The 24860-nt window shown below is 38.6% G+C and overlaps 1 protein-coding gene across 1 annotated transcript in view; it reads left to right on the top strand.

The window, feature by feature from the left end:
* CLVS1 (clavesin 1) overlaps nucleotides 1-24860 on the top strand; it is a gene marked incomplete at both ends in the record, with an annotated part of 83794 nt that overhangs the window by 5782 nt on the left and 53152 nt on the right. The window contains one exon of the mRNA XM_079533658.1: nucleotides 19471-19645. Within this exon, the coding sequence (XP_079389784.1) occupies nucleotides 19471-19645 (175 nt within the window). The remainder of the gene's footprint in view (nucleotides 1-19470; nucleotides 19646-24860) is intronic.

The raw sequence follows: 24860 nt of genomic DNA, 5'->3' as shown, positions 1-24860 counted from the left end.
GTCTGCCTTGGTGAGGCTGGAGGATGTGGAAGATGTCAGATCCTGAAGCTGCATTGGTATGTGTGCCCTGCCCATGCTTAGTTGGGACACTCGATTATTTCATGAAATAAGTGCCTGCCACAGGCATCTAAAAATCTAACAGACTGAAGAAAGGTGGAGACTAAGATGAAAGATGTAGGATATTGAATCACAGAATCATAGAACAGTATTAAACACAGATTATCCTCAGTTGGAAAATTCCCACAGTGATCCTTGAGTCCAACTCAGGGCTCCAAACAGAACCACCCAAAATTCAAGCCCTCTGTCTGAGAGCATTATTCAAACACTCCTTGAACTCTGGCAGTTTGCAGCAATGACCACTGCCCTTTGGAGCTCATTGCAGTGCCCAGCCACTCTCTGGCGAGGAACCTTTTCTTGATATCCAACCTGGCCCTTTCCTGACTCAGCTCTATGTCATTCTCTCAGGTTAAATGGATTAAAGCCATTCCGATAAATCAGCTTAAAACTCTAATTGCTAAAACTCTTCAGTGCAAGATATTTTGCTTCTTTTGACATGGTTAAGCCGATAAAGCGGATGGAGTGGTATAATTAATCTGCCAGGACAGGAGGCATGATGGCTAAAGAAAAGAAAATGGAATCATTCCATGAGGAAAATGAAAGTCTTGTCTTCAGTTCTGCTTGAACTCACTCACACAGTTGCTGATTTTAATAAGTGCAACAACTATAGAGAAAATAAAACGCTGCTATACCTTGCTCCCAGGCCATGATACTTGAAGCTCTGGAAACATCTTGAAGTTTCCATGTGTTGTGGGGGACAGAGGGCAGAAGAAGCTAGTTAGCCTCCTGCTGGAACTACTTTCTCTGTAACTGTCTATTTTCTGTTCATGCTGAGCAAACTTGCATCAACAAAAACTCATTTTTAAGAGAAAGGTAAAATGTAAGTATCTTTTTCAGAACTTTTTCTCAAAAGATGGAATTACTTTTTCACTACAAACATGCAGTGGACAACAGGTCTGTGTACACATTAACATATAGGGTGCCAGTTATCTTGCATTCACATGGTTTAAATCACAGCATCAAGCAGTGTTACATTGCTACAGAGATCAACAACAATCTATTTGAAAAATGGATGTGGGTAAAACGCATAATAATCCATGAACATCTTCAGAGAACTGAAATTCAGGATTTGAATGAAACTAGAAAATTCTATACTATTGATTTATATGTCATCCTAAGTAAAACTGTTTATTTAAAATGTTTTTTCTTTGAATTTTAACATTAACTTGATTTTATGAAATACCAAGATGTAATGAAAAATAATTCCTTGATGTCCATGGCAGAAGTTCAGTGGTGGCAAGTGAAAGAGCTGCTATGTTTTTGAAGAAACAAGTGAAGAGATGCCAGAATAATTCAAAAGTGCAGAAGAACATGGAGCAAGAGCAGTCCGGCTGACTGAACAGCACACACTTCAGGGCCTACACCTCTCTATGCATACCGCTCTCTCTTTGTAGAGGCTTTATCTGAACATGACGGGAGATGTTCTCTAATTTATGGAGGTTCTTGAACACCTAGCCTGGACCACTGTCAGCTTGGCCAAAAATCACAGTCTTATATGTTAAATATGCACAGATAATCTATAGGGTGTATATGGTGCCTATACTCTGAGTGCTGGGATGTGTATTAACACACTGCATTGCTTATCTGTAAGTTCTCACCAGGAAATTCCACACTTGAACCTTACCTTACCTAGAGAATCTCCATCCTTCCCTATTATCTTGGACCTGTGATCCTCCAAGCTGTTGAAGCTTTGTGAGGTTCTGAACAAGAATGTATTGCCTTGTTTTCGCAGGGATAGTCCTACCCTCTGTTGTGCAAGTACAAAAATAGAAGTATATGGAAGGAGAAAAGACTGCTAAAAAATTCTGCTTTCAAATGCACTACAAAATTCATTTGAAAACTGCAATAATAAAAGAGGAAGAATAAACTCTCACCTAGGGAGAGACAGTAGAAAATCATTCCACTTGTTCAGTATTCATTTATATATAAGCCACTTTTAGTTGGCTACTGCAATCTAATTTCAGTTTCATCCTGATAAAGCTTTAAATTCTGTTTTAGTATAAGAGAACTTTGCAAGTCTGGGAAAAGGGGCAACTTGTATACAGTGCAGCTGCTTTTTTTTCTTTTTTTCTTTCTTTCTTTTTTTTTTTGGCCCATCTTATTATTCTCTGTTAAAATACATGCACAGGTACATGTGGACTAGAGGGAATGGCCTGCAGTTGCACCTGGGGAGATTCAGGTTGGACATTAAGAAATACTACTTTTCCTAAAGAGTGGTCAGGCACTGGAAAGGGCTGCCCAGGGAGGTGGTTAAGTCACCAAACTTTGGAGTGTTCAAGGAACATTTAGATGTTGTGTTGAGGGACAAGGTTTAGTGAGAACTATTGGTGATTGTTTGATGGTTGGACTGGATGATCTTGTAGACCTTTTCCAACCTTGGTGATTCTATGATTCTATGTGCATTCACTTCCTTTCAGAGAATATTTTATAAAACTCATTTTTTTTAAGTTCATCATAACATGGAAGATTAACATTAAAAAAAAAACCAACAAAAAAGCGTGTCAGATGTAGACTGTGTTAAAGGCCAGCAAGCCTTTTAAGACATCAGACATACCTGTTGTTACTAGTTTAATTGTGGCTCTACTGAGATCTCTCACCTCTTGGTTTGTTAAAAAAGGTGTCCATGGTCAATTAATGGAGATAATACTGACTACACAGGAAAAGATTTTGAGGGAAATTTTGGACTACAAATGGAACAGTTCAGCAAGGTAATGCCACTGAGAAAGAAGTTTATTAGCTGGAAAGCTGTCTGCAGGACACCAGCAGCCATTCAACATTACTCCCCTCAACAGAACTGCAATCAAAGTACTGGCACAATGTGCAATAAGAGCTAAACCAGGAAATGAATAATAGAACAAGAAATCTGGAAAATAGGACAATGTAGGAACAGCTAAAGGCAGTGAGAAGAAATGGGATGAAATCTTCCCTTTATAAATAAACGTTTACCTTAGTGAAAGGTGGTAGTGGCAAGCTATTGACCATCTCATTAGGAATGCAGAACAAAAGCAAATTAAGTAATCTTCAGAAAACCAGAACAAGATCTCTGAAGATTAGCAAACATTGTGCGGTGATTAAAATGCTTCAGGACTTGAATAAGTAATTGAGGCAGCCTGTGAACTTTTTATTACTGGATTTTTTACTGAAGAAGTCAGACAAATCCAGACTATTTCTGATGACGCATTGTAGGACATGTACGAGATGCTGTCAGGTCACTTTTTATCCCTTATTTCTAGGATTAATTTGCCTTTGGAAAAAGCCTCTGAAGAGGATAAACTCTGAAGACGCTTTAAGATATCTTGCAGTTTAAGAACATAAAGATTATATCAGTAAGCTGCAGTATATAAAGTACAATGGTCTATCATATATAAAAGATATTGTGTAAAAGCAATTTTTCCCTTCTGTGATTCTGAGTACATGCTGGGTGTTTTATGCCTCTGTTTTACTTGAAAATGGATGTTTTTGTTGTTTAATAATGTTCCAGTGTCAACGTTTCTTATGACGGAGCTGTGCCTCCCATTCTTGGTACACTATAGGAAACAGAATGGCTGCAAAGCTCCAGCTGTATATGTTGGAGTCCTCTTGCTGGATTAGAAACTGTTTGAAATCACTAAGTAATGTGAGTATTCTACTTCTGTGTAAAGGTTGCTGTGCCTATATCTTTATGTACAGGTTGCTGTGCCTATATCTAGAAATAGTCATCCGATAGGGGTTTCCTGTCATGAGTGCAGTAAAAGAAGTTCTAAGAATTAAGGAATCTATCAGTGAGCAAGTAGTCTGCCAGGAAGAATGTGCAGATGAGGTTAGGGAGACTGGGACTTTCATATGACTGTTTTACTTTTGAAGGTACTGGGATTTTCCATGGACATTTCTGAAGAACTGAGTTTGGCTGTTGCATGAAACATTTCGTGCAGCCATTGTGATGGCTGCATGTTCATGGATAGGATGCTCCAGCCAACATAAGAACCCCACGGCCTGTTCTGTTGGATGCCACTGAGCAGCACAAAGAGAATTTTCAGAGCTTTTTTCTGGACCTACTGCATTCCTACAGCCAAACACACTTAACTACTGCAGAGCTGCCTTCATCTTAACTGTGAACTACACTGGGGAATGTTTCTAGCATAGATGAGTAAGTAGTCTCTGAGATCTTAAATATGCCTCTTGAATACGTCCGGAACTAACACAACAGAAATACTTTCAGACCTACCGCATCAGAAATGCTTTCTTAATGGAGTGGGTTTGAACTTTAAGGAGTTTAATATGCTGTCTCAGTCAACTATACCAGAACCAGTGAGAGACAAGATTTGAATAGCAAAGGTTAAATTAACATAGAAGGTAACCTACAGACAATTGTCAAATGTGATAAAATGCAAGCAGTTACATGCACAGACTTTTAATATAGCTGCACCAAACTCTTGTTTGGTCATCATGCACCATGGCTATTGAGCTGGGTGAGTGCTTATGGCATGATGTATTTAAAAAGAAATTGAATTACTACTGGTCAATTTGTGCTCACTTGCAACCAAATCAGTCTTGCATGTGAATTTGTGCATTTTTTTTTGCTGTCAGGTCCTTAGAAAATCAACACAGACAAGAGAAAAGCAGCACTGACTTCCTTCCTTAAATGAAGAAGGGATCTCCCTGAGGGCTGGAAACAGTGGGGAACCACAGGGACTCAGGTCAGGGCCTGGCTCCTCATCCGGTCCCACTGCCCCACCAGGAACTGGGCATTAGGCATCTCCCTGGGGACAGGACAAGGTTGGATGCAGCTCGGGGAGCTGGTGAAGGAAACTGGGATCAGATACGTCTTAGAAGGGCTGGGCAGGGCTATAGGGATTGGTCAAAGCCAAGGTCAGGTGGGAGGATAACCTCCAGATGAGGGTATGGACAATCAGAGTCCATGCCAGGCATGGTATGTGACACAGCTCAGGTGAGACCAAGAGCAAGAGGCTGAATTTAAAGCAGCACTTCTAAGGCCTCTTCCAAATCCCTCTCTGTCAAAGCTCTATTCCATCAGACAGCCTATAGCTGGCTGCATCCCAGTCAAGGAGTGCATTCTGGGCCTGATGGAGAGAATTCCAGGGAGGGAAGGTCAAAACCTAATTGGTGACATGGAAGAAATAGCGTTTCCAATGGGTCACACTACTTCCTTAATCGTGATTCCAGAAAGATACAGAAGGAAACTGGAACTAGATCCAAACTGCAGACAGACTTCAGGTCAGATGCAGCTCTTACACCATGGAGAATAGGACAAACCATTTGGCTGCTTTTTTCTCACTGAAGAAACTCCCTTCTCCCAATGACATGCTGGAAAATAAATCTTATGGCTACTGCCTAAACTTGGCCAAAGCTGTGTATAAATGTCTCAGTTGCTTCCTTGTGAGCAAGACAGGATAACAGGACAAAAAACAACCAAACAACAACAACAACAAAAAAAAACCATCAGGAGAAATGGAAATAATCATACTAGAAGTCAGCCAAGGCTTCAGGACCAAATCTGCAGTCACTGGTGGTCATTTTTACTAGTCCTATCCTTTCTTTGGTCACTCTCTTATTTGAAGTGCTGAGACAAAATAGGACTTGCTGCAGTCAAAAGTAAGTGAACTGAGTGAATAAGAGCAATTCCAGATGAATTACCTCTTAAATCAGCTCTATTACCACAAAACAGGTGTGATTTATAGTTATGTCCTCCATGGGAATGGGGGACTGGGACAGAACAGAAATGAAGGACTGTGGCCAGGCAGAGGGGAGGAAGGCTTTCATCAATGCCCTTCTTACAAAAGGGCCCATCTTGCCTTGTTCTTCCAGCAGTGTATTGTGCCATAAAGTTTTTGGTTTTTTTTCTTTTCTTTTTTTTTTTCTTTTTTTTCTTTTTTTTTTTTCTTTCTGGATGTAAAATGGCCTAATTCATGCCTTTAATCCTACTGTAGGGCCATCAGTAAAACTTGTGCACATGACTAGGTCAGAATAGGTGAATTTAAATACTAATTTCTGACTTTAACTTTCATGAAAATGAGTTAGAAAAATGCATGGTTGACCTATTTATTTTTCCACACAAAATGCGTATATTAAAGGGTTCATGCATTCCCAAACAGTGAAGACAAACAATTTTTATAATACCTGATTCAGCAACAGATATACAAACATACATGTGAGCAATTTCAATGAATTCAACTATGGAAATAAAATGCAGCACTGAGACTATTCATGTTCTTTATATTAGATATTTGCTTGCATACCTCATAGGTTAATATACTGCTTCTGCAGAAAAGAAAGCCGAGCATTTACTTGACTGTTCAGCAATGTAGCTAATACTAACATTGCTGGATGTGGCTCTGGGTGGCCTGGTCTAGTGGTTGGTGACCCTGCACATAGCCGGGGGATTGAAACTAGGTGATCACTGTGGTCCTTTTCAACCCAGGCCATTCCATGATTCTGTTATTCTATGACTGCAAAATATCAGCCAAAGCTGAATGAGCTGAATAATGGAAGAATGTTGATTTCTGACAGATCAGGGGAAAAAAGAACCAAAACCACAGAGCAACTCAAAGCACTCTACTTTGTGTGCGTATGTGGTTTTTTATTTTGGTTTAGTTTAAAATTGTTCATTTTTTCTTTTTCAAGCAAAACAAACCACAGCACACTGGGTTCATTTTGCAGAGGCTTCATCACTTGTACTTTGTCTACGATATTGCAGTAGGATTTTTTTAGTTGCGTTTTCGTGAAGTCGAATGATTGGCTAAAGAGATATATGTACTGCAGCTGCCTTAAAACAAATGAATTCTGCTGCTGTTAAGACTGTGATTAGATCTATAAGAATGATTCTTTTCTGACTAATTTCCCGCTTCAAAAACTGGGATGTGGTTGGCAAGCCACTCTCCATCATCCTTCAACAGTCTTGCATAAAAAGGAATGTGCTGGTGGATTGGAGACTGGCAAAAATGATGTCCATCTTAAAAAAAAAAAAAACAAAACGGAAAGATGATCCTGGTAGCTACAAACCTATCAGCCTCACCTCTGTGACAGGGAAGGTTATGGAACAGATAATCCTGGGAGCCACCATAAGCCAGTTAAAAGTCAATGACGGAATCAGGCCCAGCTGGAAAGCTGCCTGATGGAAAGGGACCTCGGCATACTCATGGACAGTCGGCTGAATATGAGCCAGCAGTGTGCCCAGGTGGCCAAGAAGGCTGATGGCATCCTGGCTTGTATCAGGAATGGTGAGGTGAGCAGGACTGGGAAGTCATCCTGCCCCCGTACCCAGCACTGGTGAGGCCTCACCTCGAGTACTGTGTTCAGTTTTGGGCACCTCAGTACAGAAAGGACATTGAGGTGCTGGAGCAGGTCCAAAAAATGGCAACAAGGTGGTGAAGGGCTTGGAGAGTATGGCCTACGAGCAAAGACTGATGGAACTGGAGCTGTTCAGTCTGGGGAAAAGGAGGCTGAGGGGAGACCTTATTGCTCTCTTCCAATATCTGAAAGGTGCTTACATTGAGGGCGGGGTTGGTCTCTTCTTACTGGTGACAGGTGACAGGACGAGGGGAAATGGCCTCGAGTTGCACCAAAGGAGGTTTAGGTTGGATATCAGGAAAAACTTCTTTACAGAAAGGGTTGTTAAGCACTGGAATAGGCTCCCCAGGGAGGTGGCTGAGTCACCATCCCAGGATGTGTTTAAAAACCATTTGGATGTGGTGCTCAGGGACATGATTTAGCAGAGGGTTGCTAGGGTAGTTTGGTTAGGTTGTGGTTGGACTCAATGATCTTTAAGGTATTTTCCAACCCGAGAATTTCTATGATTCTATGATTCTATGGTTCTATAATAACAGAGGAAAAAAGTGTCACCTGATGTAGATGTAATTTATTAACAAACCCTGCAATTTTTTTATAGTATGAAATTGCAGCTCCAATATATTACATTTTCCAATTATCAGTTATGGTGCAAATGTGTACAGTGCCATATCCTGAAAAGTAGGCTTTGCACATTTTAAAAATAGACTTCAAGTTGCATTTCTTCCGGTGAAACAGAGTATGTTAATGGCAACACCCACTCCCTGACTTTCTTAACATCGAGATGACAACCCATTAGATCTCTAGGAAGACTAATGGTGACTTTCTATTTTTATAAGGTTTTGTCTGTATGCTGTTCTTAATGGGAAGGAATAGATGAAAAAATATAATGAGTTTCTTTGGAAACAAACTTGTTCTGTATGCAACTGTTTTTCAGAAAAGAAGTACAGACTAAGGGATGACATCTTTGCTCAAGATTTCCACACATACCTTTAGTACTGAAATTTTCCTTCTGTATTTTTCTCCAGGCCATGTTACTAGACTTTGCTGCTTTGCTGTGATGATATCTACTGATTCTTTTCCTGTTGTCTATGATTGTTACTCTTCATGCTTTTAGTAGAGATCCTGGTTGCTTTCGCCATCCGGCTCCAGAGATGGCCTCCTTCCAAAGAGAAATGAGGCAGGACATCAGTGTGAATTTAATTCAAAACCACAAAAAAGTTATCTATCTATAATTTTTTGTATTTGTTTCACATTTTGCTGTGTGTGTAATTATTTATAATGGAACAGTATAAAGAAGTGCTGTAAAAAAATTTCTTTATCCATATGTATTGTATGCTCCATTGTACAGAAGTTGAACAATTTAGGAGATTGCTGATGCCTTCTGTAGCAAGAAATTAATGAAACTTTTCTTTCAGAATCCCCAGTGTTGCAATTAGCACATGATTCTGTTTCAGTTTAACTGATTTTTAGTAGTTTGTAAACAATATATTTTTTTTCACTGGCAAATCTAGAGAAAATCTCATAGTCTGCCAAAATAACATCACATTACTTTTCCAAGGCAAAAACCACACTAATATGTACCCTACAGGGAGGTGCTTGCATGTACTGAAAAAACATGCTGGCATCATGCATAAGAAACATCATAAGACATAAGAAACTCAAGCTAGCCCTCCTTTCTCCGTACCAATGCTAGGCTTCATCTCATTTCTAATTTCTTTGAATTCTCAATTTAAACAACTACTGTACACTGCAGCTATCAATAGGCAACACATCCAGCCATCCAGGACAATGTCTTTTGATACTAGATGATGGAATAAGTCAAATCCTGGTAAAATATGCAGGTAAAACTATTGAGTAAATGCTCCAGGTAGATTGTCTTTTTTTTTTTTTCTTATTTTTTTTTTTTAAGGGGAAATAATGTACCAAAGCACAGCATTCTGAGAAAACTAAGTACTAAGAAACTATAGAGAACTGGTGTGAGTTTTAAATGTGTTTTATTTTTCCTTTTGTGATTATGATATTTGAACTCATACTTAAAAATTGACAACAGCCCATTTTTGTCTGCTGATCTTCTACAGTGGTCATTTTGAGAAAAGATAAAAGGAACTGTGACTGTTCTAATTTTTCTCTGCAAGCTGGAATTTCACATTTTTGTCCTGCAATTACCTCATCTGTTTTGAGAAAGCCAGTCTGAACATAGTTGTGTTTCTAAATGAACTGGATCAGTCTCATTAGTTTGCACACATTGTTGATTTGGAAAAATGTCCACTAGGCTTGTGGACATTGCATGGTAGAGAGGCCTTCTAAGCTAAATTTTTATTTTTATTTTTTTTAAATTTTCCTTTCTTGAAATTCTCTCGGAAAGCCATATTTTGCATCTTCAAGACCTAAAGAGGTGTCTAAGAAATCCCATATACCCAAGGACAGCTTACTTCCTCACTTGTAAAGCAGGATGTGGTTGTGCCTCTTTCTGGATTAGAATAATTTTTGTTACACTTATCACTATTACTTTATATAGTGGTAGTAAAATCCACTGGAAAAGATCTTTATCTTCCTTTAGGCTGAACTCTTTTGCTCTATTGCTGTCATTCATACAAAATAACACTTCATAAAAGACCATTAAAGAGCTGAATATACTTGATTTCAGTATTTCCTCTTCAAAAAAAGACATGCCTCACTCACTGGTGTTCTTACAGTAGCAGTTGTCACTCATACCTTTCATACTGTCTGTATAATTTAATTCAACACCAGCTCCTAAGAATTCTCCTACAATATGCTGTGATCCAGACTGATATTTTCCACTTTGATTTCTACTTATTAGTCATAAGATTCATTGGGTTATGTCACCTATTTTCTTGGTTGTCCAACTGAATAGTTGTGTCAGTGGAATTCAGTTCACCCATAACAACTACTGTCAGCTGCTTTTGTCACAGAGGTCTGAATGCCTAGTGAAGTCTGTGACAAATCTGGAGAATATTAGTAAGAAGGCACAACTTTTTTTTCTAATTCCACTGGTAACAAATTTGACTCATCATTCTTGCATCAGATTTTACATCTTGTTAAAGATTTGATGAAGTCTGGAGTCTTCTACTGCTCTGTCTTGTTTATATTTTCAGTGGATTTCTGGAAAAAAATATTCTGTGCTCTTAGGGGGAAATGAAGATGGCTGCTAATTTCTTCACTTTCTCCTGTGATTTTCCATAAAGTATGATCCATTCAAAAGTGGCTAGGATGAAAACTGCCTGTTTTTCTTGGTCTTCATGGGACTCTGTATAATCTTCAGCATAACTGTGCAAATCAGTTTTTTTGTGTCTGACAGTGTCACAATCCCAAGCACCTATTTCATTTTTTTTCTAGTCCTTCTCTCCTCACTTGAGCCATGATTGTGATTTTTTTCAATTTTTTCCTTTATCTTTGAGGAAATCTGCAAATAACATTTTTTCTGGACTATCATGAATCTTTATAGCATCTGTTTCGAGTTCCCCAATGATCTTTTCTATATCAATAATATCAAGTTCCTTCATCTTGTCAGCAGTATCAAAGTTGTCTATTGTTCCAGTGGGAAACCTCTTTGATATGTAGCTCTTGACACATCTTTTCAATTTGCTTATAAGAAAATCTTAGAATATTTTCACGTCTGTCTTTTACTGGCCCTCAGGAGCTTCAACTGAAATAATTTATAGCTTTTTGTGATTGACATCTCTTTTGTACATATTTTTAAACTTTGCTACTTTCTTTGCCTAGATTCAGGTACAGCATGAAATAGGTATATACTTTTTCCTGATTTAATAACCATTTGAAGAGTTTACTAAGACATGCTTGTGTTTCTACTTTTTGCAACTTTTTCTTCCCATTCCTTCTGACATTTCTCTTAACCAATATCTCTGAAGAGACTCAGCTTTGATTATTTTCATTTGATGATGATGTCCTACATGGCTTCATCAGTCTTTTCTTGCTGTTCTATAGACAGGGCTCCAAGTTTTTTAGTAATATGATTCTTTTACATCATCCTCTATATTATGACACATAAAATGCCATTTTTTCTGGAGAAGCATTGTTAAGTCTGGAAACGTTAATGTTCCTGATTGTTTTGTTCACAAATTTCTTCCAGTGTGTTTTGTTCTGTAGAGCCAATTCTATTTTCAAAAAGGGATCCACCAACAGAATATTTTTCAAAATATGAGCAGTTCTCTCAGGCAAGTTTTGATTCTCATTTGTCAGGCATTCCAAATTTATACTACCTGTAACTTTAGTGATAGGAAATGGATGTGGACCATCCTTAAACCTTAGGCTTCACGGGGACTTCAGGTTAGGCACTAGAAGGAGAGGGGTGACTTCGTGCTTTCCTTTTGTGTTCATTAGCTTGTAGTGATCAGCTGAAACTTAATTACCTGCAAATTCAAGCACAGAGAAGGAGTCTGCTTCTCAGCTGAATAACTAAGCTTTTCAACACAGAGAAGGAAGCAAGTTTGGAATGAACTTTCAGGCATTCTGCTACATTATTCAGAGGTCTCTGGTTTAATGAATACTTTTCACAAAATCACAGAATGGCCAGGGTTGGAAGGGACCTCAAGGATCATGAATCTCCAACCCCCCTTCCACATGCAGGGCCACCAACCTCCCCATTTAATACTACACCAGGCTGCCCAGGGTAGCCAGGGTACCCATACTCCACACGTACTCAGTGTTTGAATATGCATAAGCAATAATATAACCTTTGTAATTCTGAACTCAATGCTTTCATAATGTGTATGCATTTGCAATCAGTGTTATTTGATTTTAACTCTACTGTTTGATCTAGTCCTCATTGAGGTCTGCTGTGACTGCTTGCAAACCAAAGGGCCAATTAAATAATTTTGTTGGAATTGTCTGAGGTAAAGTATGTAAACATGCCATTTAGTTAGCTTATCAAAATTCTTTTGGAGAATTGCAGTATAAAAATATTTTTGTGAATAAAAATATATATATATATTTATGTATATATATGTATATATACTAACAGATATTCCAGTGAATTCTTGTCTTGCATGTACAAGTGTCCCTGAAATTTCATGTAGATAACAGGATCTGTAAGTGGCAAAAAGATATCCTGCAACAGTAATTTTTCCAGTACAGAACGGTGAAATGAGAAAAAAAAAAAAAAAAAAGAAAAGAAAATGTTGTAGGTTAGTAAAAATTAGCAAAAAATGTGGAAAACAACGGGAATAACCTAGAAAAGCAACATTCATTATGAAGAAAGATAAAACCCAATGAAGTCTAAGTCACTGCAAGAGCATTGGATTTAATATGTGGCCACATCTTGTATGCAGATCCTTCATTCTCTCTTATCTATATGCAGTTTCTTCTGGGTTTTCAATTACTGTTAGCCTTTCAAGAAAAAAAATCAAGTCATTATGGACAGCACAATTAAGAAGTGTACTTACTGTGCGATGGTGGTCAGAAAAGTTAATAAGATGTTAGTCTGAATTAAGAATGAGACAGAGAATAAATAGGAAAAGATAACATTCTTTTATGTATGATATTCCAAACTCACCTTGGATGCTGAATTCAATTTACATTGTATTATCTCAAAACAAGGGAATATAAAAAATGCACCAACCCCCAAAAAAAGAGCAGTAGAAGGAATTCATTAGAGTTATGAATGAATGAGGTAATCATATCAGGACAGAACAAAAAGTCCAGGACTATTTAAAATGGAAAGATGCTAAAGAAGTAGCTGAAATACAGGTAGAATTATATAGAGAAAAAATGATTCAATAGACACTTAATCAGTAATGTCATTTGTACCCTCTTATAATAATAGAACAAAGGACCTGTATAATTTCTTTCTGCAGTTAGACAGTAGCTTCATAATGTTCAAAAGAAAGTCCTTTTCTGTAATGAAAAATTAACTTGTGGAACACAACGATGCAAGAAATTGAGCAAATAACATAGTGTAATTCAAGAATGGATTGTAGTGCTGGAGGCAATAAGAGAAGGCTATGCAATCACACAGAATAAACTAAACAGCTGAAGTCACCAATCCTAATGCTTCTAACCACAAGCTATTCATGTGACAGCATTCTTGTTTCATCATTACTACAATTATGCTTTGAAGAAACAGTGTCCTCCCAACACTTGTGAAATCAGAATGATCTGAGACAGTATCTTAAGCTGTAACCATCAGTTTTTTCCCATGTGTTATCTCCTAAATCCCCAGCAGTAGATATCACTAACCTGAAATCAGCACAAATGCACTCTTCTCATGGTCACTCCAGGGGAAATTGTATTTGAGACTATCCATTCACATTACTGCAGTTGCTCTGTAATACTGTTTTTGTGGATATGTTTAAAGGTGGTAGTGCAGGACTTCTATTAATTTGCAGAGGATTGTAATATAGTGCCAGTTTTTTACTTAATAAGCAAAGGGAAGAGTGGATTTCACCTCTCATTTTCCTCATGTGGGTCCCTTTGGTAGAAACTGGTCATGCCGGGGGTCTGAAGAGTTCCATCCACTGCACTCCCAGCCACAAAGTACAGAGGCTATGGAGGTCCCTGTTTCTTAGCTGAGATGCACATAAGAAAGGGTCGTTGTGCAGTCACATTAACATCAGGGACAAAGTACTCATCTGCAAGCGAGCCCACAATATGAATAAGTGTATGTACATAGGAGGAGATTTGTAAGACAGGCTTGGATGCAAAGCATGCATTTCAGGATTTATTGGTTGCTATGGAGTTCAATTGAAGTAGGTGTAGGCAAAACACTTGTATACAGAAGAACCTGAGGCAGAAACGTAACATGGTGAATATTTCTGAATCTTTAAGAAAGCCACTAACAGGCAATTTTTGGATGATAAAAGAATAAACTAATGCAGGTTTTTTTTTTCCTGAAAGCTTGTCCATTTCTCCATCATTGGCAATGGCAGAGGCGTACAGCTTGCTCCAAAGATGAATTCAAAGCCAGCCAGATTTCTGTGACTGGCCTCCATTCAGTTATACACTAAGCAGTGAATTTCTAATGCTGTTAAACATAGTACAGGCCTCATCTTAATCTATTCGATTCGTTGCACACAGTACATTGCTGGACTAAGTGTTTCCACAGGAAAAAACCATCATTACACTTCTCTATCCAGCCTCTTATCCTGGATATAAAGTTATTTGCGGATTTCATTTGTCAGCTCTATCTGTTCACTAAAAAGCAGGAGTTTCACTCAATAGGAATTTCACATCCACAGATTCTACATCTACAAAAAAATAAAAAATCTGTTATTTGTTATGACAAAGAAAGTGGTTGTGTCCTATAGTATAAGAAAAAATTCTCATGTTGTTGTGTATAGAATTTCTCCTGTTGGGAACCAGGGAATTATTGATATTTTTCGCAGCTAATATTTTCAAATAGCTTTGTATTGTTCTACAGAGAAAGTTACCCATGGCTGGTAAAAATATTTGCTATGAACATTTGCTGTGAATGTAGCCCATTTGCTTTGTAAATCTTTGACAAGTCTTGCTAATTTCTGTGTTCATATACGCTACTCACATCTCACACAGATGAGACAAGTGCTTTTCAGCACATGAGACAGCTGTGAGCTCCTTTGCTCAGCTGTTCATCTTCTCTGGTGCATGATTAGTCAAGTGAGTCACTACGTTTATTCACGATTCTTCATTTTGCAGTTATTCTTCCTAGTTATTCTCCAGCCAGTGTCTGTTCTGAGTCCTGTACAGCTCATACATGGGGCTTTTTTTCATCAAAAGGGTGCGAGGACTTGTTATGAACCAATGCATACACTGACTTCAAAAGCCAACACTGACTAGATTCCAAGGGTTCTTCCATGCATACCATATTTTGCCTGTGTGTGGGAACAATTCAAATTCTTTCTTTCCTTCTCCCAGCACTGATTCAAGGTCAGGTTGGAACAGGCTGTGAGCACCTGATCTAGCTGCAGGTGCCCCTGTTCACTGCAGGGGAATTGGACAAGATGATATTTAACGGCCCTTTCCAATTCAAACAATTCTATGATATTTAGTGTTGTTCATATCTTCCTTTCTAAATCTTTCCTTATAGCTACTTCAGTTTTGGTTAGCTCAGATAATTCGAGGTAATCTGATCGTATTTTTCTGCTCCTTCTTTCCACTACCTCTCATGCTTTTCAATGTCAGTAGAAATACTACTGGCAGCACAGCGACAACTTGTCCCCCAGCTAGAAGCTTGTTTACGGGCTGGTTCAGCCCAGTTCCTCAAGTAGCAGGGCAGAGGGACTTCATGAATCTGCGCCTCTGGAAAAGGGAAACAGGGGACCCCAAAATAATTAAAAACAATGGCAATGATTTGAGGAGAAGCAAACTAATTTACTAAATATGGTATCAGAATGCAAGAACAACTATACAATATAATCAGAATTGAAGCTAATAAATCAAATATAATGTGAGAGAGCATCCAAAAGGTGGATAGGCCTTACCATAACACCGAGGTGAGATGCGCAGTCCAGCTGAGCAGCAGGGAGGAGAGCTTGAGGAAGAAAAGAGAGCGGTCAGATGAGCTACCAAGGCATTATATCTGTTACCCTGAGCAGAAATGATAACAACACAGCAAAGTCTTCTGGGGTATGTAGTTCTCCTTCTCTTCTGGGCTGGGTACCCAAAACTGGAGCATTAACATTTTAACTTCCAGTGTACTACATGATGTTATGATGTGGAGTACCGATAACCAAAAATCATAAAACCATGACAAAGCATAGGAGGCATTTCTGCTCTCCACAGGTGATTTAATGTGGAGAGGGAACAAAGCAAGTCATAGTCATGTCATTTCTGCAACATATTAAATGTTATTCTGTCTCTGCTATGGACTTTTTGTGAGGTACACTATGTCTTCTCCTCTTAGTTGTTCAAATAGACTCATTATATCAGTTTTCTATTCCCTTGTCTTTTGTCTGCTTATGCTATGCTATGTTTTTGTAAGTTCACTCCTTTTTTCAATTGAAAAGGTGATATATTCTTTAATTTTATATCACAAGTCAGTCTGTAACAAGTAATGAAATTCCCTTTATCTGTATTTACATTTAACTAAGCCACCTTTAAGTATTCTAAATGAAGTATTACAGGAAAGAGTCTCATACAACATACTCACTCTGAGACATAAAACTGAGTTTTCTGCAACTGCCAAAAAAATGACACTGACCCAAACTTTGTTAGCTTGCTGCCTTGTGGGACAGTCAGGATTTTTAGTGACAGTTTGTTTTGCTTAATACCAGATATGTATACAAATTGAGAGTAGCCTGGCTGAGAAAGGCTTAGGCGTTCTGGGTGATGAAAAACTTAACATGAGCCAGTTGTTGTGCACTTGTAGTCTGGAAGGCCAAAGATATCCATAAAAGAGAAATGGTCAGCAGAGCAAGGGAGGTGACTGTTCCTCTCTATCCAGATCTCGTGAGGCCTTATCTGGGCCAAGTCTTGGGCCCCCAGCACAAGAAAGACACAGAGCTCTTAGAAAGGGTCCAGAGGAGGGTAATGAAGATGATCCAAGGGCTGGAGCACCTCTTCTATGAAGATAGGCTGAAGGAACTGGGCTTGCTCAGCATGGAGAAGAGTAGGCTGTAAAGGGACCTCATTGTAGCCTTCCAGTGTTTGAAGGGAGCATATAAATGAGGCAAATCAACTTTTTTACACAGGTGGATAGTGATTGGATGAGGGGGAATAGTTTTAAAATAAAGGAAAGGAGATTTAGATTAGATATCAGGGGAAGTTTTTTACTGAGAGAAAGGTGAGGTGCTGGCACAGGTTGCTCAGAGAGGTTGTGGGTGCTCTGTCCCCAGAGATGTTTAAGGCCAGGCTGGATGAGATCCTAGGCAATCTGATCTAGCACTTGATCTAGCAGTTGGCAACATTGCTTATGGCAGGGGGTTGGAACTTGATGATCCCTGAGGTCCCTTCCAACCCAGGCCATTCTGTGATACTAGGATTCAGGCAGTCTTAATGGTTTCAGCTCTCAGTATTTCTGCATGTTTATACTTTCAACCACCTGAATAATCCAATTAATTTAAGCGCTAATATTTGAAACACATCTTGTTCTGAATTGTTTAGAGCAAATTATATCAAAAACCTTTACTGATGTTATCTTCTCAGAGATTCTTCCAGTGTTTCTTATTTGACTTCTTATTTACCAACAGTCCCTCACCTTTATTTTCCATGTATCTCTTCAAAATGGCTGGTGGCAGAGACATGCATATAGATCATTTAATTTCCCTGCAATGTCTTTATCCCCTTTAATTGTTCCCATTGCACCCTGGTACTCCACCGAGCCTTTTGATTCTCTCACAGCCTGCTTACACCTCTTATAATTAAGTAATTTCTTCTTATTTATTTTCATGTTATGCCTTTGGCTGATCTCCCCACCAAATCCCTCTGCTAAACCATTCTCAGTTTTGTTTTACATTATTGTGCCATACCATTAGCTTCTGTTGGGCTAACTTTCCATTTTCCACAGGATATTCGAAGAGCCTCTTTTGTGGTACCTTCCCATTCAGTCAAAGCAGATAGGCCCTTACCCTTCTTTCTCCCTTTTGTAATTCAGGGGCATGTGCAAATCTTTTGTAACTCATTAATGGCTCACTTCAGCAGGCTTCATGCTGAATCTTTAAAGTACCTTATACATTTCCTTTTGTGTAATAGTAATTTATTTAACTTTTTTTTTTATTTTAAACTCTTTTCTTGTGAGGGAATTAAACTGGAAGGGGGTGGGGAAGGAGCTGGAAAAGGGAAAGGAACATTAAGCAATGAACAAAAGAGATGGACTAATAGAAAGTGGTTCTGTGCTCATGCATAGAAAATGATTTGGATGCAAATCAGTCACACAGCTGAATGATCTGTCTCAAAGACTTAAGATTAAGGAGCAGAGGGTTTCAGACTCAAGTGGCACTCTGTCTGATTTCTATCCAGTCCCTGCATTCAGCAACCTTCAGCAGGCCTGCAAACTGCCCACCTGGAGGACTTCTATGCTGCTTTCTTGTCTCGAACTCAGCTGAAAAAAAAGTCTTTGTGTTGACTTTGTGTCATTCATGGTGTCTTAAAGCTGCAAATATGGGGAGGTGGAAGGGATCTAGGCAGGGGACAACCAGATTAGTGACATGTTGAGGAAAGTGGATAAAGTATTTCCCAGGCAAGTAATTTCCACTGAAAGTATGGGGAAGTACAGGTTAGTAATTTTTTGATAATCCAATAATTTATGTGGACAACTAAATAAAGATTTGAATTTCTAAGCATAGGATCTTCAGTGGATTATAAAAAAATGCCTTGTGTGCACTGTTTCCATGCAGCAGTTACTGAAATAATTATCCAGATTTTAGAAGCATTAGAGGTAGTGGGGTCATGAATCATAGAATCATAGAATGGTTTGGGATGGAAAGGACTATTAAGATCACATAGTTCCAACCCCCTGCTATAGGCAGGGACACCTCCCTCTCGACCAGGCTGCTCGAAGCCCCATCCAGCCTGGCCTTGAATGCCTCAGGCAGAGGCATTCACAACCTCACTTGGCAACCTGTTTTGGATAGGCCTTGTTGTGCAAAGACTGGGATCATTCCTTCTACATGAATTGGAAACAAGGCAGTCTATTTGTAACCACACAATTTATATTAATATTGTATGGACTTATTTTCTTTTTTAGATATTCCTCTTTGAAGTGGAAAGAGTAAAAGCTAACAAAAAACTGGTGGAGTATATCCAAAGGAGCAGGGATTTAAATTGATAGCCTGAATCTCTTTCACTTCACCTCAGACAAATGTTTTCCCAAAGTAGCTTAACTAAAATCTATTGTTAAGGTATGGCAGAAGAATAAAAATGATTTAATTCATGGTTTATTTTGTCCACCAGTGAACAGAACTTATCACATCAAGCAGAGGAATGTCAGCTTCAGATCTGGAGCACTTTAGTAACACCTCTGAAATAACTTTCTTTTCAAAAAGAATTCCAACGGGAAAAGATTGATTTTCCATCCTTCACACATACCCCATCTGCAGCAAAGCTCACTATCTGGAGGTTTGAAAATAACTGCCACCATTGATTTGTTTTTGTTTTTTAATGCTTTTTCTTTAGGAACTCCTTCATAGATATCCTTCGGGCTATTCTACTGTCCTTGGAAGTGCTCATCGAAGATCAGGAGCTTCAGATAAATGGCTTCATTCTAATTATAGACTGGAGCAACTTCTCCTTCAAGCAAGCCTCCAAGCTTACACCATCTATCCTCAAATTGGCCATTGAAGGCTTGCAGGTAGGTGGAGAGCACCATGTGCCTGTATTTTTTGTTACTGCAGCCAGGGGCACATGCCCCAGCACTGGGCAGGGTGCAGAGGCTGTGAGAGACAGAAATCCAAAATGTTTGTACCCAATTCACTTGCAGCATAGATTGATTTTCAGATGTTTCATTTTCACTGTTTTTTGCTTTTTTTTTCTTTCTTTCCAATTGTAAATCGCTGTAACCAATATATACGTGTTACTTACTGCAGCATTAAGAAGGATGTGATGTTTAGAGATTTGAGGTTTAATCCATTGGAGAAATCAAGGAGATTAAAATTCATCAACATCTGTTTTCTGCAGTGTGCAGCTGACATGCAAGCAAAACCGCATTCAGAGGGAGGGTGAGGGAGAGGAAGAGAGCAGTTCCCTCAGCAACTGGAAGTGTGTTGTCTATTGCTTGCATGGATGTGTTTGAGTCAGAGGGAAATGAGGAAGAGGGAGGACAGGCTCCCTTTTTTGCTCTCACTCTGACTGCTTTAATTTACCATACAGAATCCTTCCACATTACAATTTGGACTGTTCAGGGTCTGCACATCCACTTGGTGCTTGCAAATAAACTGGAGAAAATTAAAACCATGTGCTGTTTCAGAGTTAGGGAAAAAGTGAGAGCAAAATAACTGGAACCTGATGGAACAACCAGAAGACAGGCATGGGCTGTTGTGCTCAGGGTGAACTTCAGCCATTTCCACTTGATTCCAAGTCCATTTTCTCTGTTAGACCTGAGTTGGATTTTTAGACTTGAAGTAGTGTGACATCACCTTATTAATTGTGGGCATTTGATACAACCTCTGAACCACTCAGGTTGGAAGGACTTTTGAAGAACATTTCTTCCAACCCCTTTGCTTGAAGTAGGGCTGACTCCAACTTAGACCAGGCTTAAGGACTGCATTTCGCATAGCTGCACATCAAAAAGGCAAGATTTTAAAAATGATTGTATTTCCATTTTATTTTTAGTACTTTTTTTAGGTATCCTGCAGTGATAATACCTCAGTAATAATCTTCCCTGGTGTGTGTATTTTAGATTTAACAGATACACTAGAAAGAACAATTTGTTCAACTATTTTTTGACTAATGCATTGTCTATAATTAGATCATGATTTTCTTTATGCTATTATACAGAAATAAGGCAGAAAAATCTGCCAGTAATTTCTATCCTGTGTTCTCCTCTGTAGGGAATTTTTCAGCAATTCTAGCAAGTTAGAAAGTCAAGCTGTGCAATTAGTCCCTGAAAGACAAGGACAGTACCTTATCTTCTCCTGATGCTGCTTTCACTTAATCTGCATTCCTTTGCAGAATAACATTCTGTGGTTTAAAAAACCTCACTTAGAAGAAAGAGAAAGCCATGTGAAATTCAGAAGGAAATCAAATGTCAGCAAGATGCTCTTGCGCTCATTCAATCTGTTGTACTGCTAGCTCTCTAGCAAGAGGCCAGTCCAGTATTTACCACATCCAATTTCTGCCCAAGGCACTACAGGCTGTCTCTCTGCTGCATGGGAATGAGGGGACATGTCCACCTCATGCCATCTTCAAGTCTGAACAGTGGAAAAGTGAGCTGTTCCTTTCAGGCCCACTTTCCTCTACTATGCTTATTCACAGGTATTTCTTCATTCTCAGATGGAGAAGCCCCCAGATTATTTGCAGTTGTTGGCAACAGTACATTTCTGGAAGCATCAAGGCCTGAAAACATCAATGCTGACCTTATAATTACATCATTAGCCTGACAACCTGTGCTGAGCAATTTAACAAAGCTGACTTTCTTCTTCTGATGGTTGCATGTTTCATTTTTCATTTGAAGTCATGTTACTGCCTTTTGCACATTAAACGGAAACACAACTTTCTATGAAATGCATAAGTATCTCTTTCTCTAACAACTAGTGGGCTTTGCTAGTTTTAGGAGTTGTGAATGTTGCACTCCAGTTGATAATGTTTGGGAGGATGTCGTTCATGCTTGGTTTTCCTGCACAAATTGATCCTCATGGGTCCCTTCCAGCTCAGGATATTCTTTGACTCTATGACAAGTATAGCAAGTGATGGGATTCTTTAAAAAAAAAAAATAAATAAATTGGCTCTTACATTTGTTGTTGAAGTAGTTTCAGTAACACTTTGTTTCATTATTACTTGAAAATGAGCTGACATTAAACTATTGTAAAATTTAAAATGCAGTTGAAATGCTGACAAGATCTAGATATGGAAAAAGAAGAGTCGCAAAAGGAGTTGCTTTGAAGTTCATTGACAGTAAAATGGTCAAGTTCTGCTCTTATGAGTTTCGATCATATCTGAAAGAGATCAAGGTTGTTTCAGTTCCTTGTTATATCTCACAACAATGGCACTGTGCATATACAGATGCTCAGACAGCAGATTAAATGGATATCCAAATCCTCCTTCCTATGAAGAGATTTTGAGCCATATTATATCCTACATACATTTAGAAGATAGAAGGAAAATACATCTTACAATTTTGTGTGGGGTTGAGCCTGAGTGTCTACATGTTGTTATCTAAGTCTAAGGAAATTCTAGACTGTCTGTTAATTTAATGCCATAATTGAGCCATTTTCCCATAGTTTTGTGAAGCTCCAATTTGACCATTTGATTCAATATCTCAGTCCACTCTTTTTCTTCTTTCCTTTTTTTTTTTTTTTTTTTTTTTTTTTTTTTTGTGTGTGTGTGTGTGTGTGTTCATTTTTATTTTTTTTTCCCTTGAATTACTCTGGAGTGTGTCATCACTAAGTGAAAGAAACAAATCTTACATAGGTGTGTGTGATAATGAATCTTGTATTGCAAGACCACAACTGGTTAGACTTTACAGTCTGGCCTGCACTGATTAATACATCACTATTTTACAGGGTGCTCAGCTCCAAACACTGTGTAAGTCTGTAAATATTCAGAGATTAAAGATTAGTTACATAATCACTAGGTTTTCTCATTACACTATTTGAATTTCTGGTTGCTCTATATAAATTTCTATGTTTGCTACTGACCACTGGCTTGAAAACCTCTGATAAATATGAGAATTAGGACAGAACGTGATGTGGCAATTCCTTATGATCATAGGACTGTAGAATCATGGAATCAATTAGGTTGGAAAATCTCTAAGACTATCTAGTCTACCCATCAACCCATCACTAGCATGCCTACTAACCCATCTCCCTCACTGCCACATCTACTCATCTCTTGAACATCTGCAGGGATTGGACACCTCCCTGGGCAGCCTCTTCTAATGTTTCACTATGCTTTCTGAGAAGAAATATTTCCTAATATCCAACCCTGAATCTCCTCAGTGCAACTTCAGGCTGTATTCTCTTGCCCTGTCACTAGTTACGTGTGAGAAGAGTTCAACTTCCATCTCACCACAACCTCTTTTCAAGCAGATGTAGAGACCAGTAAGGTCTCCTCTGATCCCCTTCTCCTCCAGAGTGAATAATCCAGCTCCCTCAGCCACTCCCTGTAAGATTTGTGCTTTGGACACTTAACAGCTTCAGATTCCTTCTCAGGACACTTTTCAGGACCTCAATGGCTTTCTTGTACTGAAGGGCTCAAAATTGCAATCATTTCATTTAATGTAGCCTGGGTGTGAAGTCCAGATTTTTTTAAAAAATATATTAAAATTTAGTTATGTTTTGCTTGGAGTATATAGTTGCCTTGCCTGCAGACAGGAACTTTTGATTTTAGAGTGGACAGAGAAAGATTGTTTTTTCTGCCTCATACAACAGCCCAGCTACATCCTGAAGCATGTGTACCTGTTCACATGTATTCAGACGGAGCCCCCCAGCTAATCTTCTGAGTTGAAAGGCAGCAAGTTCTCCAGCAGTGTCCAGAAATATCCTCAAACTTTCAAAATGTCCAGCACAAGCTATGATCTCACCTTTGATGAAAACAAAGCCAGAAGGCTATCAGGACCCAGCTGAGTAGCTTACAGCACAAATCAGCTGCCTAACAAAAAGGCTAACCTGCCCCAAGCCTGTCAAGATACTGAAACTAGTAGGATGAATGGTTATATCCTGGTTGTATCCTAGACATCTTAGGTGTTTGTTGTTATTGTTTTTCTCTGGTGATTCTGTAACTTGCAATTACAATACTGCATGTAAGGGCAGTGACTCTCTAAAAAGTCCTATCTCTACTCAGTGGCATTGATGAATCACTGCAGGAGTGATTTCATATTCAATAGCGCTTCGATTCATATTTTGCAATCAGAGCCGCTCATAACAGTATCAACAGCAAACAGGGATCTGACCCCAGATATTCATTGGTAACAGCCTGACAGAAGCTATGACCAACAACACCCACCAGGAGATAAATTAAAGATCTTTTATTATTATTATCACTTTTAGATTATCTTCAGCTTATCATCACATAGTGAAAACTGAATATTCTTGTTTATGGAAATGGAGGGAAATGAAAGAAAATAAGATGATGCTGATTTAAATATATGATTTTTTTCCAAAAATTTTATGCAAAATAAACTGTAAATATGCTTTATTTTTTTTTAATTTCCAACTGAAAAATCAAAATCCTTAATATTCCTTAAGTTTCATTATGAGTGGCAAGAAGTGCTTGAATTCTTTCTAATTTGTTACCAGTTCTTGTTTATTCAAAGTTGAAACCATGCTGAGATTATGGGATAGCATTTCAGGTCAGCATGTCATGGTTAACAACCATGACCAAGTCTTTGATGTGGTCTAACCTAGGGATCTAAACAGAGCCCAGACAATGACCACATACTTAGATACTTTGCCAGCCCTTTGCTCTGCAGGCTTGGTCTTTCCTTCACCAGCCCTGGAGCAACACATTTACGTATGGAGAGCTGAAGGAGGTATGATCTCAGAGATGGCCTTAGTACTTCCAGTTGAATTCTTTATGAATTGAATGAAGGAAGCAAGCTCTGAGCATCCTTACACAGAAAGTGTAAGACAGCCACTGTTCTGTAGAGTTTCTAATCATAGGACTGCTGTTACATGATAGTTTAGAGTGAGAATCTGTATTATAACAAACTGAAGATCACCCTAAAAATATTTATTCTAGTTTTGTCTTTCTATAGAAACCTGTAGTGGAGAAATCCATCTATGCTATAAATCTGCAATGCTGTTATGTCTTGTCAAGTATTTCTAACAGCTTATGTTAAGGGAAAGATGCAGAGCTCTCTGTCAATGCCTGCTGAAAACAGAGCAGTTCAAATCCTCAGTAATTGTTGC

The sequence above is a fragment of the Tetrao urogallus genome, assembly GCF_951394365.1.
Source record: "Tetrao urogallus genome assembly, chromosome: 3".
NCBI classification, from domain to species: domain Eukaryota; kingdom Metazoa; phylum Chordata; class Aves; order Galliformes; family Phasianidae; genus Tetrao; species Tetrao urogallus.
The sequence above is the reverse complement of the archived record's forward strand: the minus strand, read 5'-3'. Positions and strand labels throughout refer to the sequence as shown.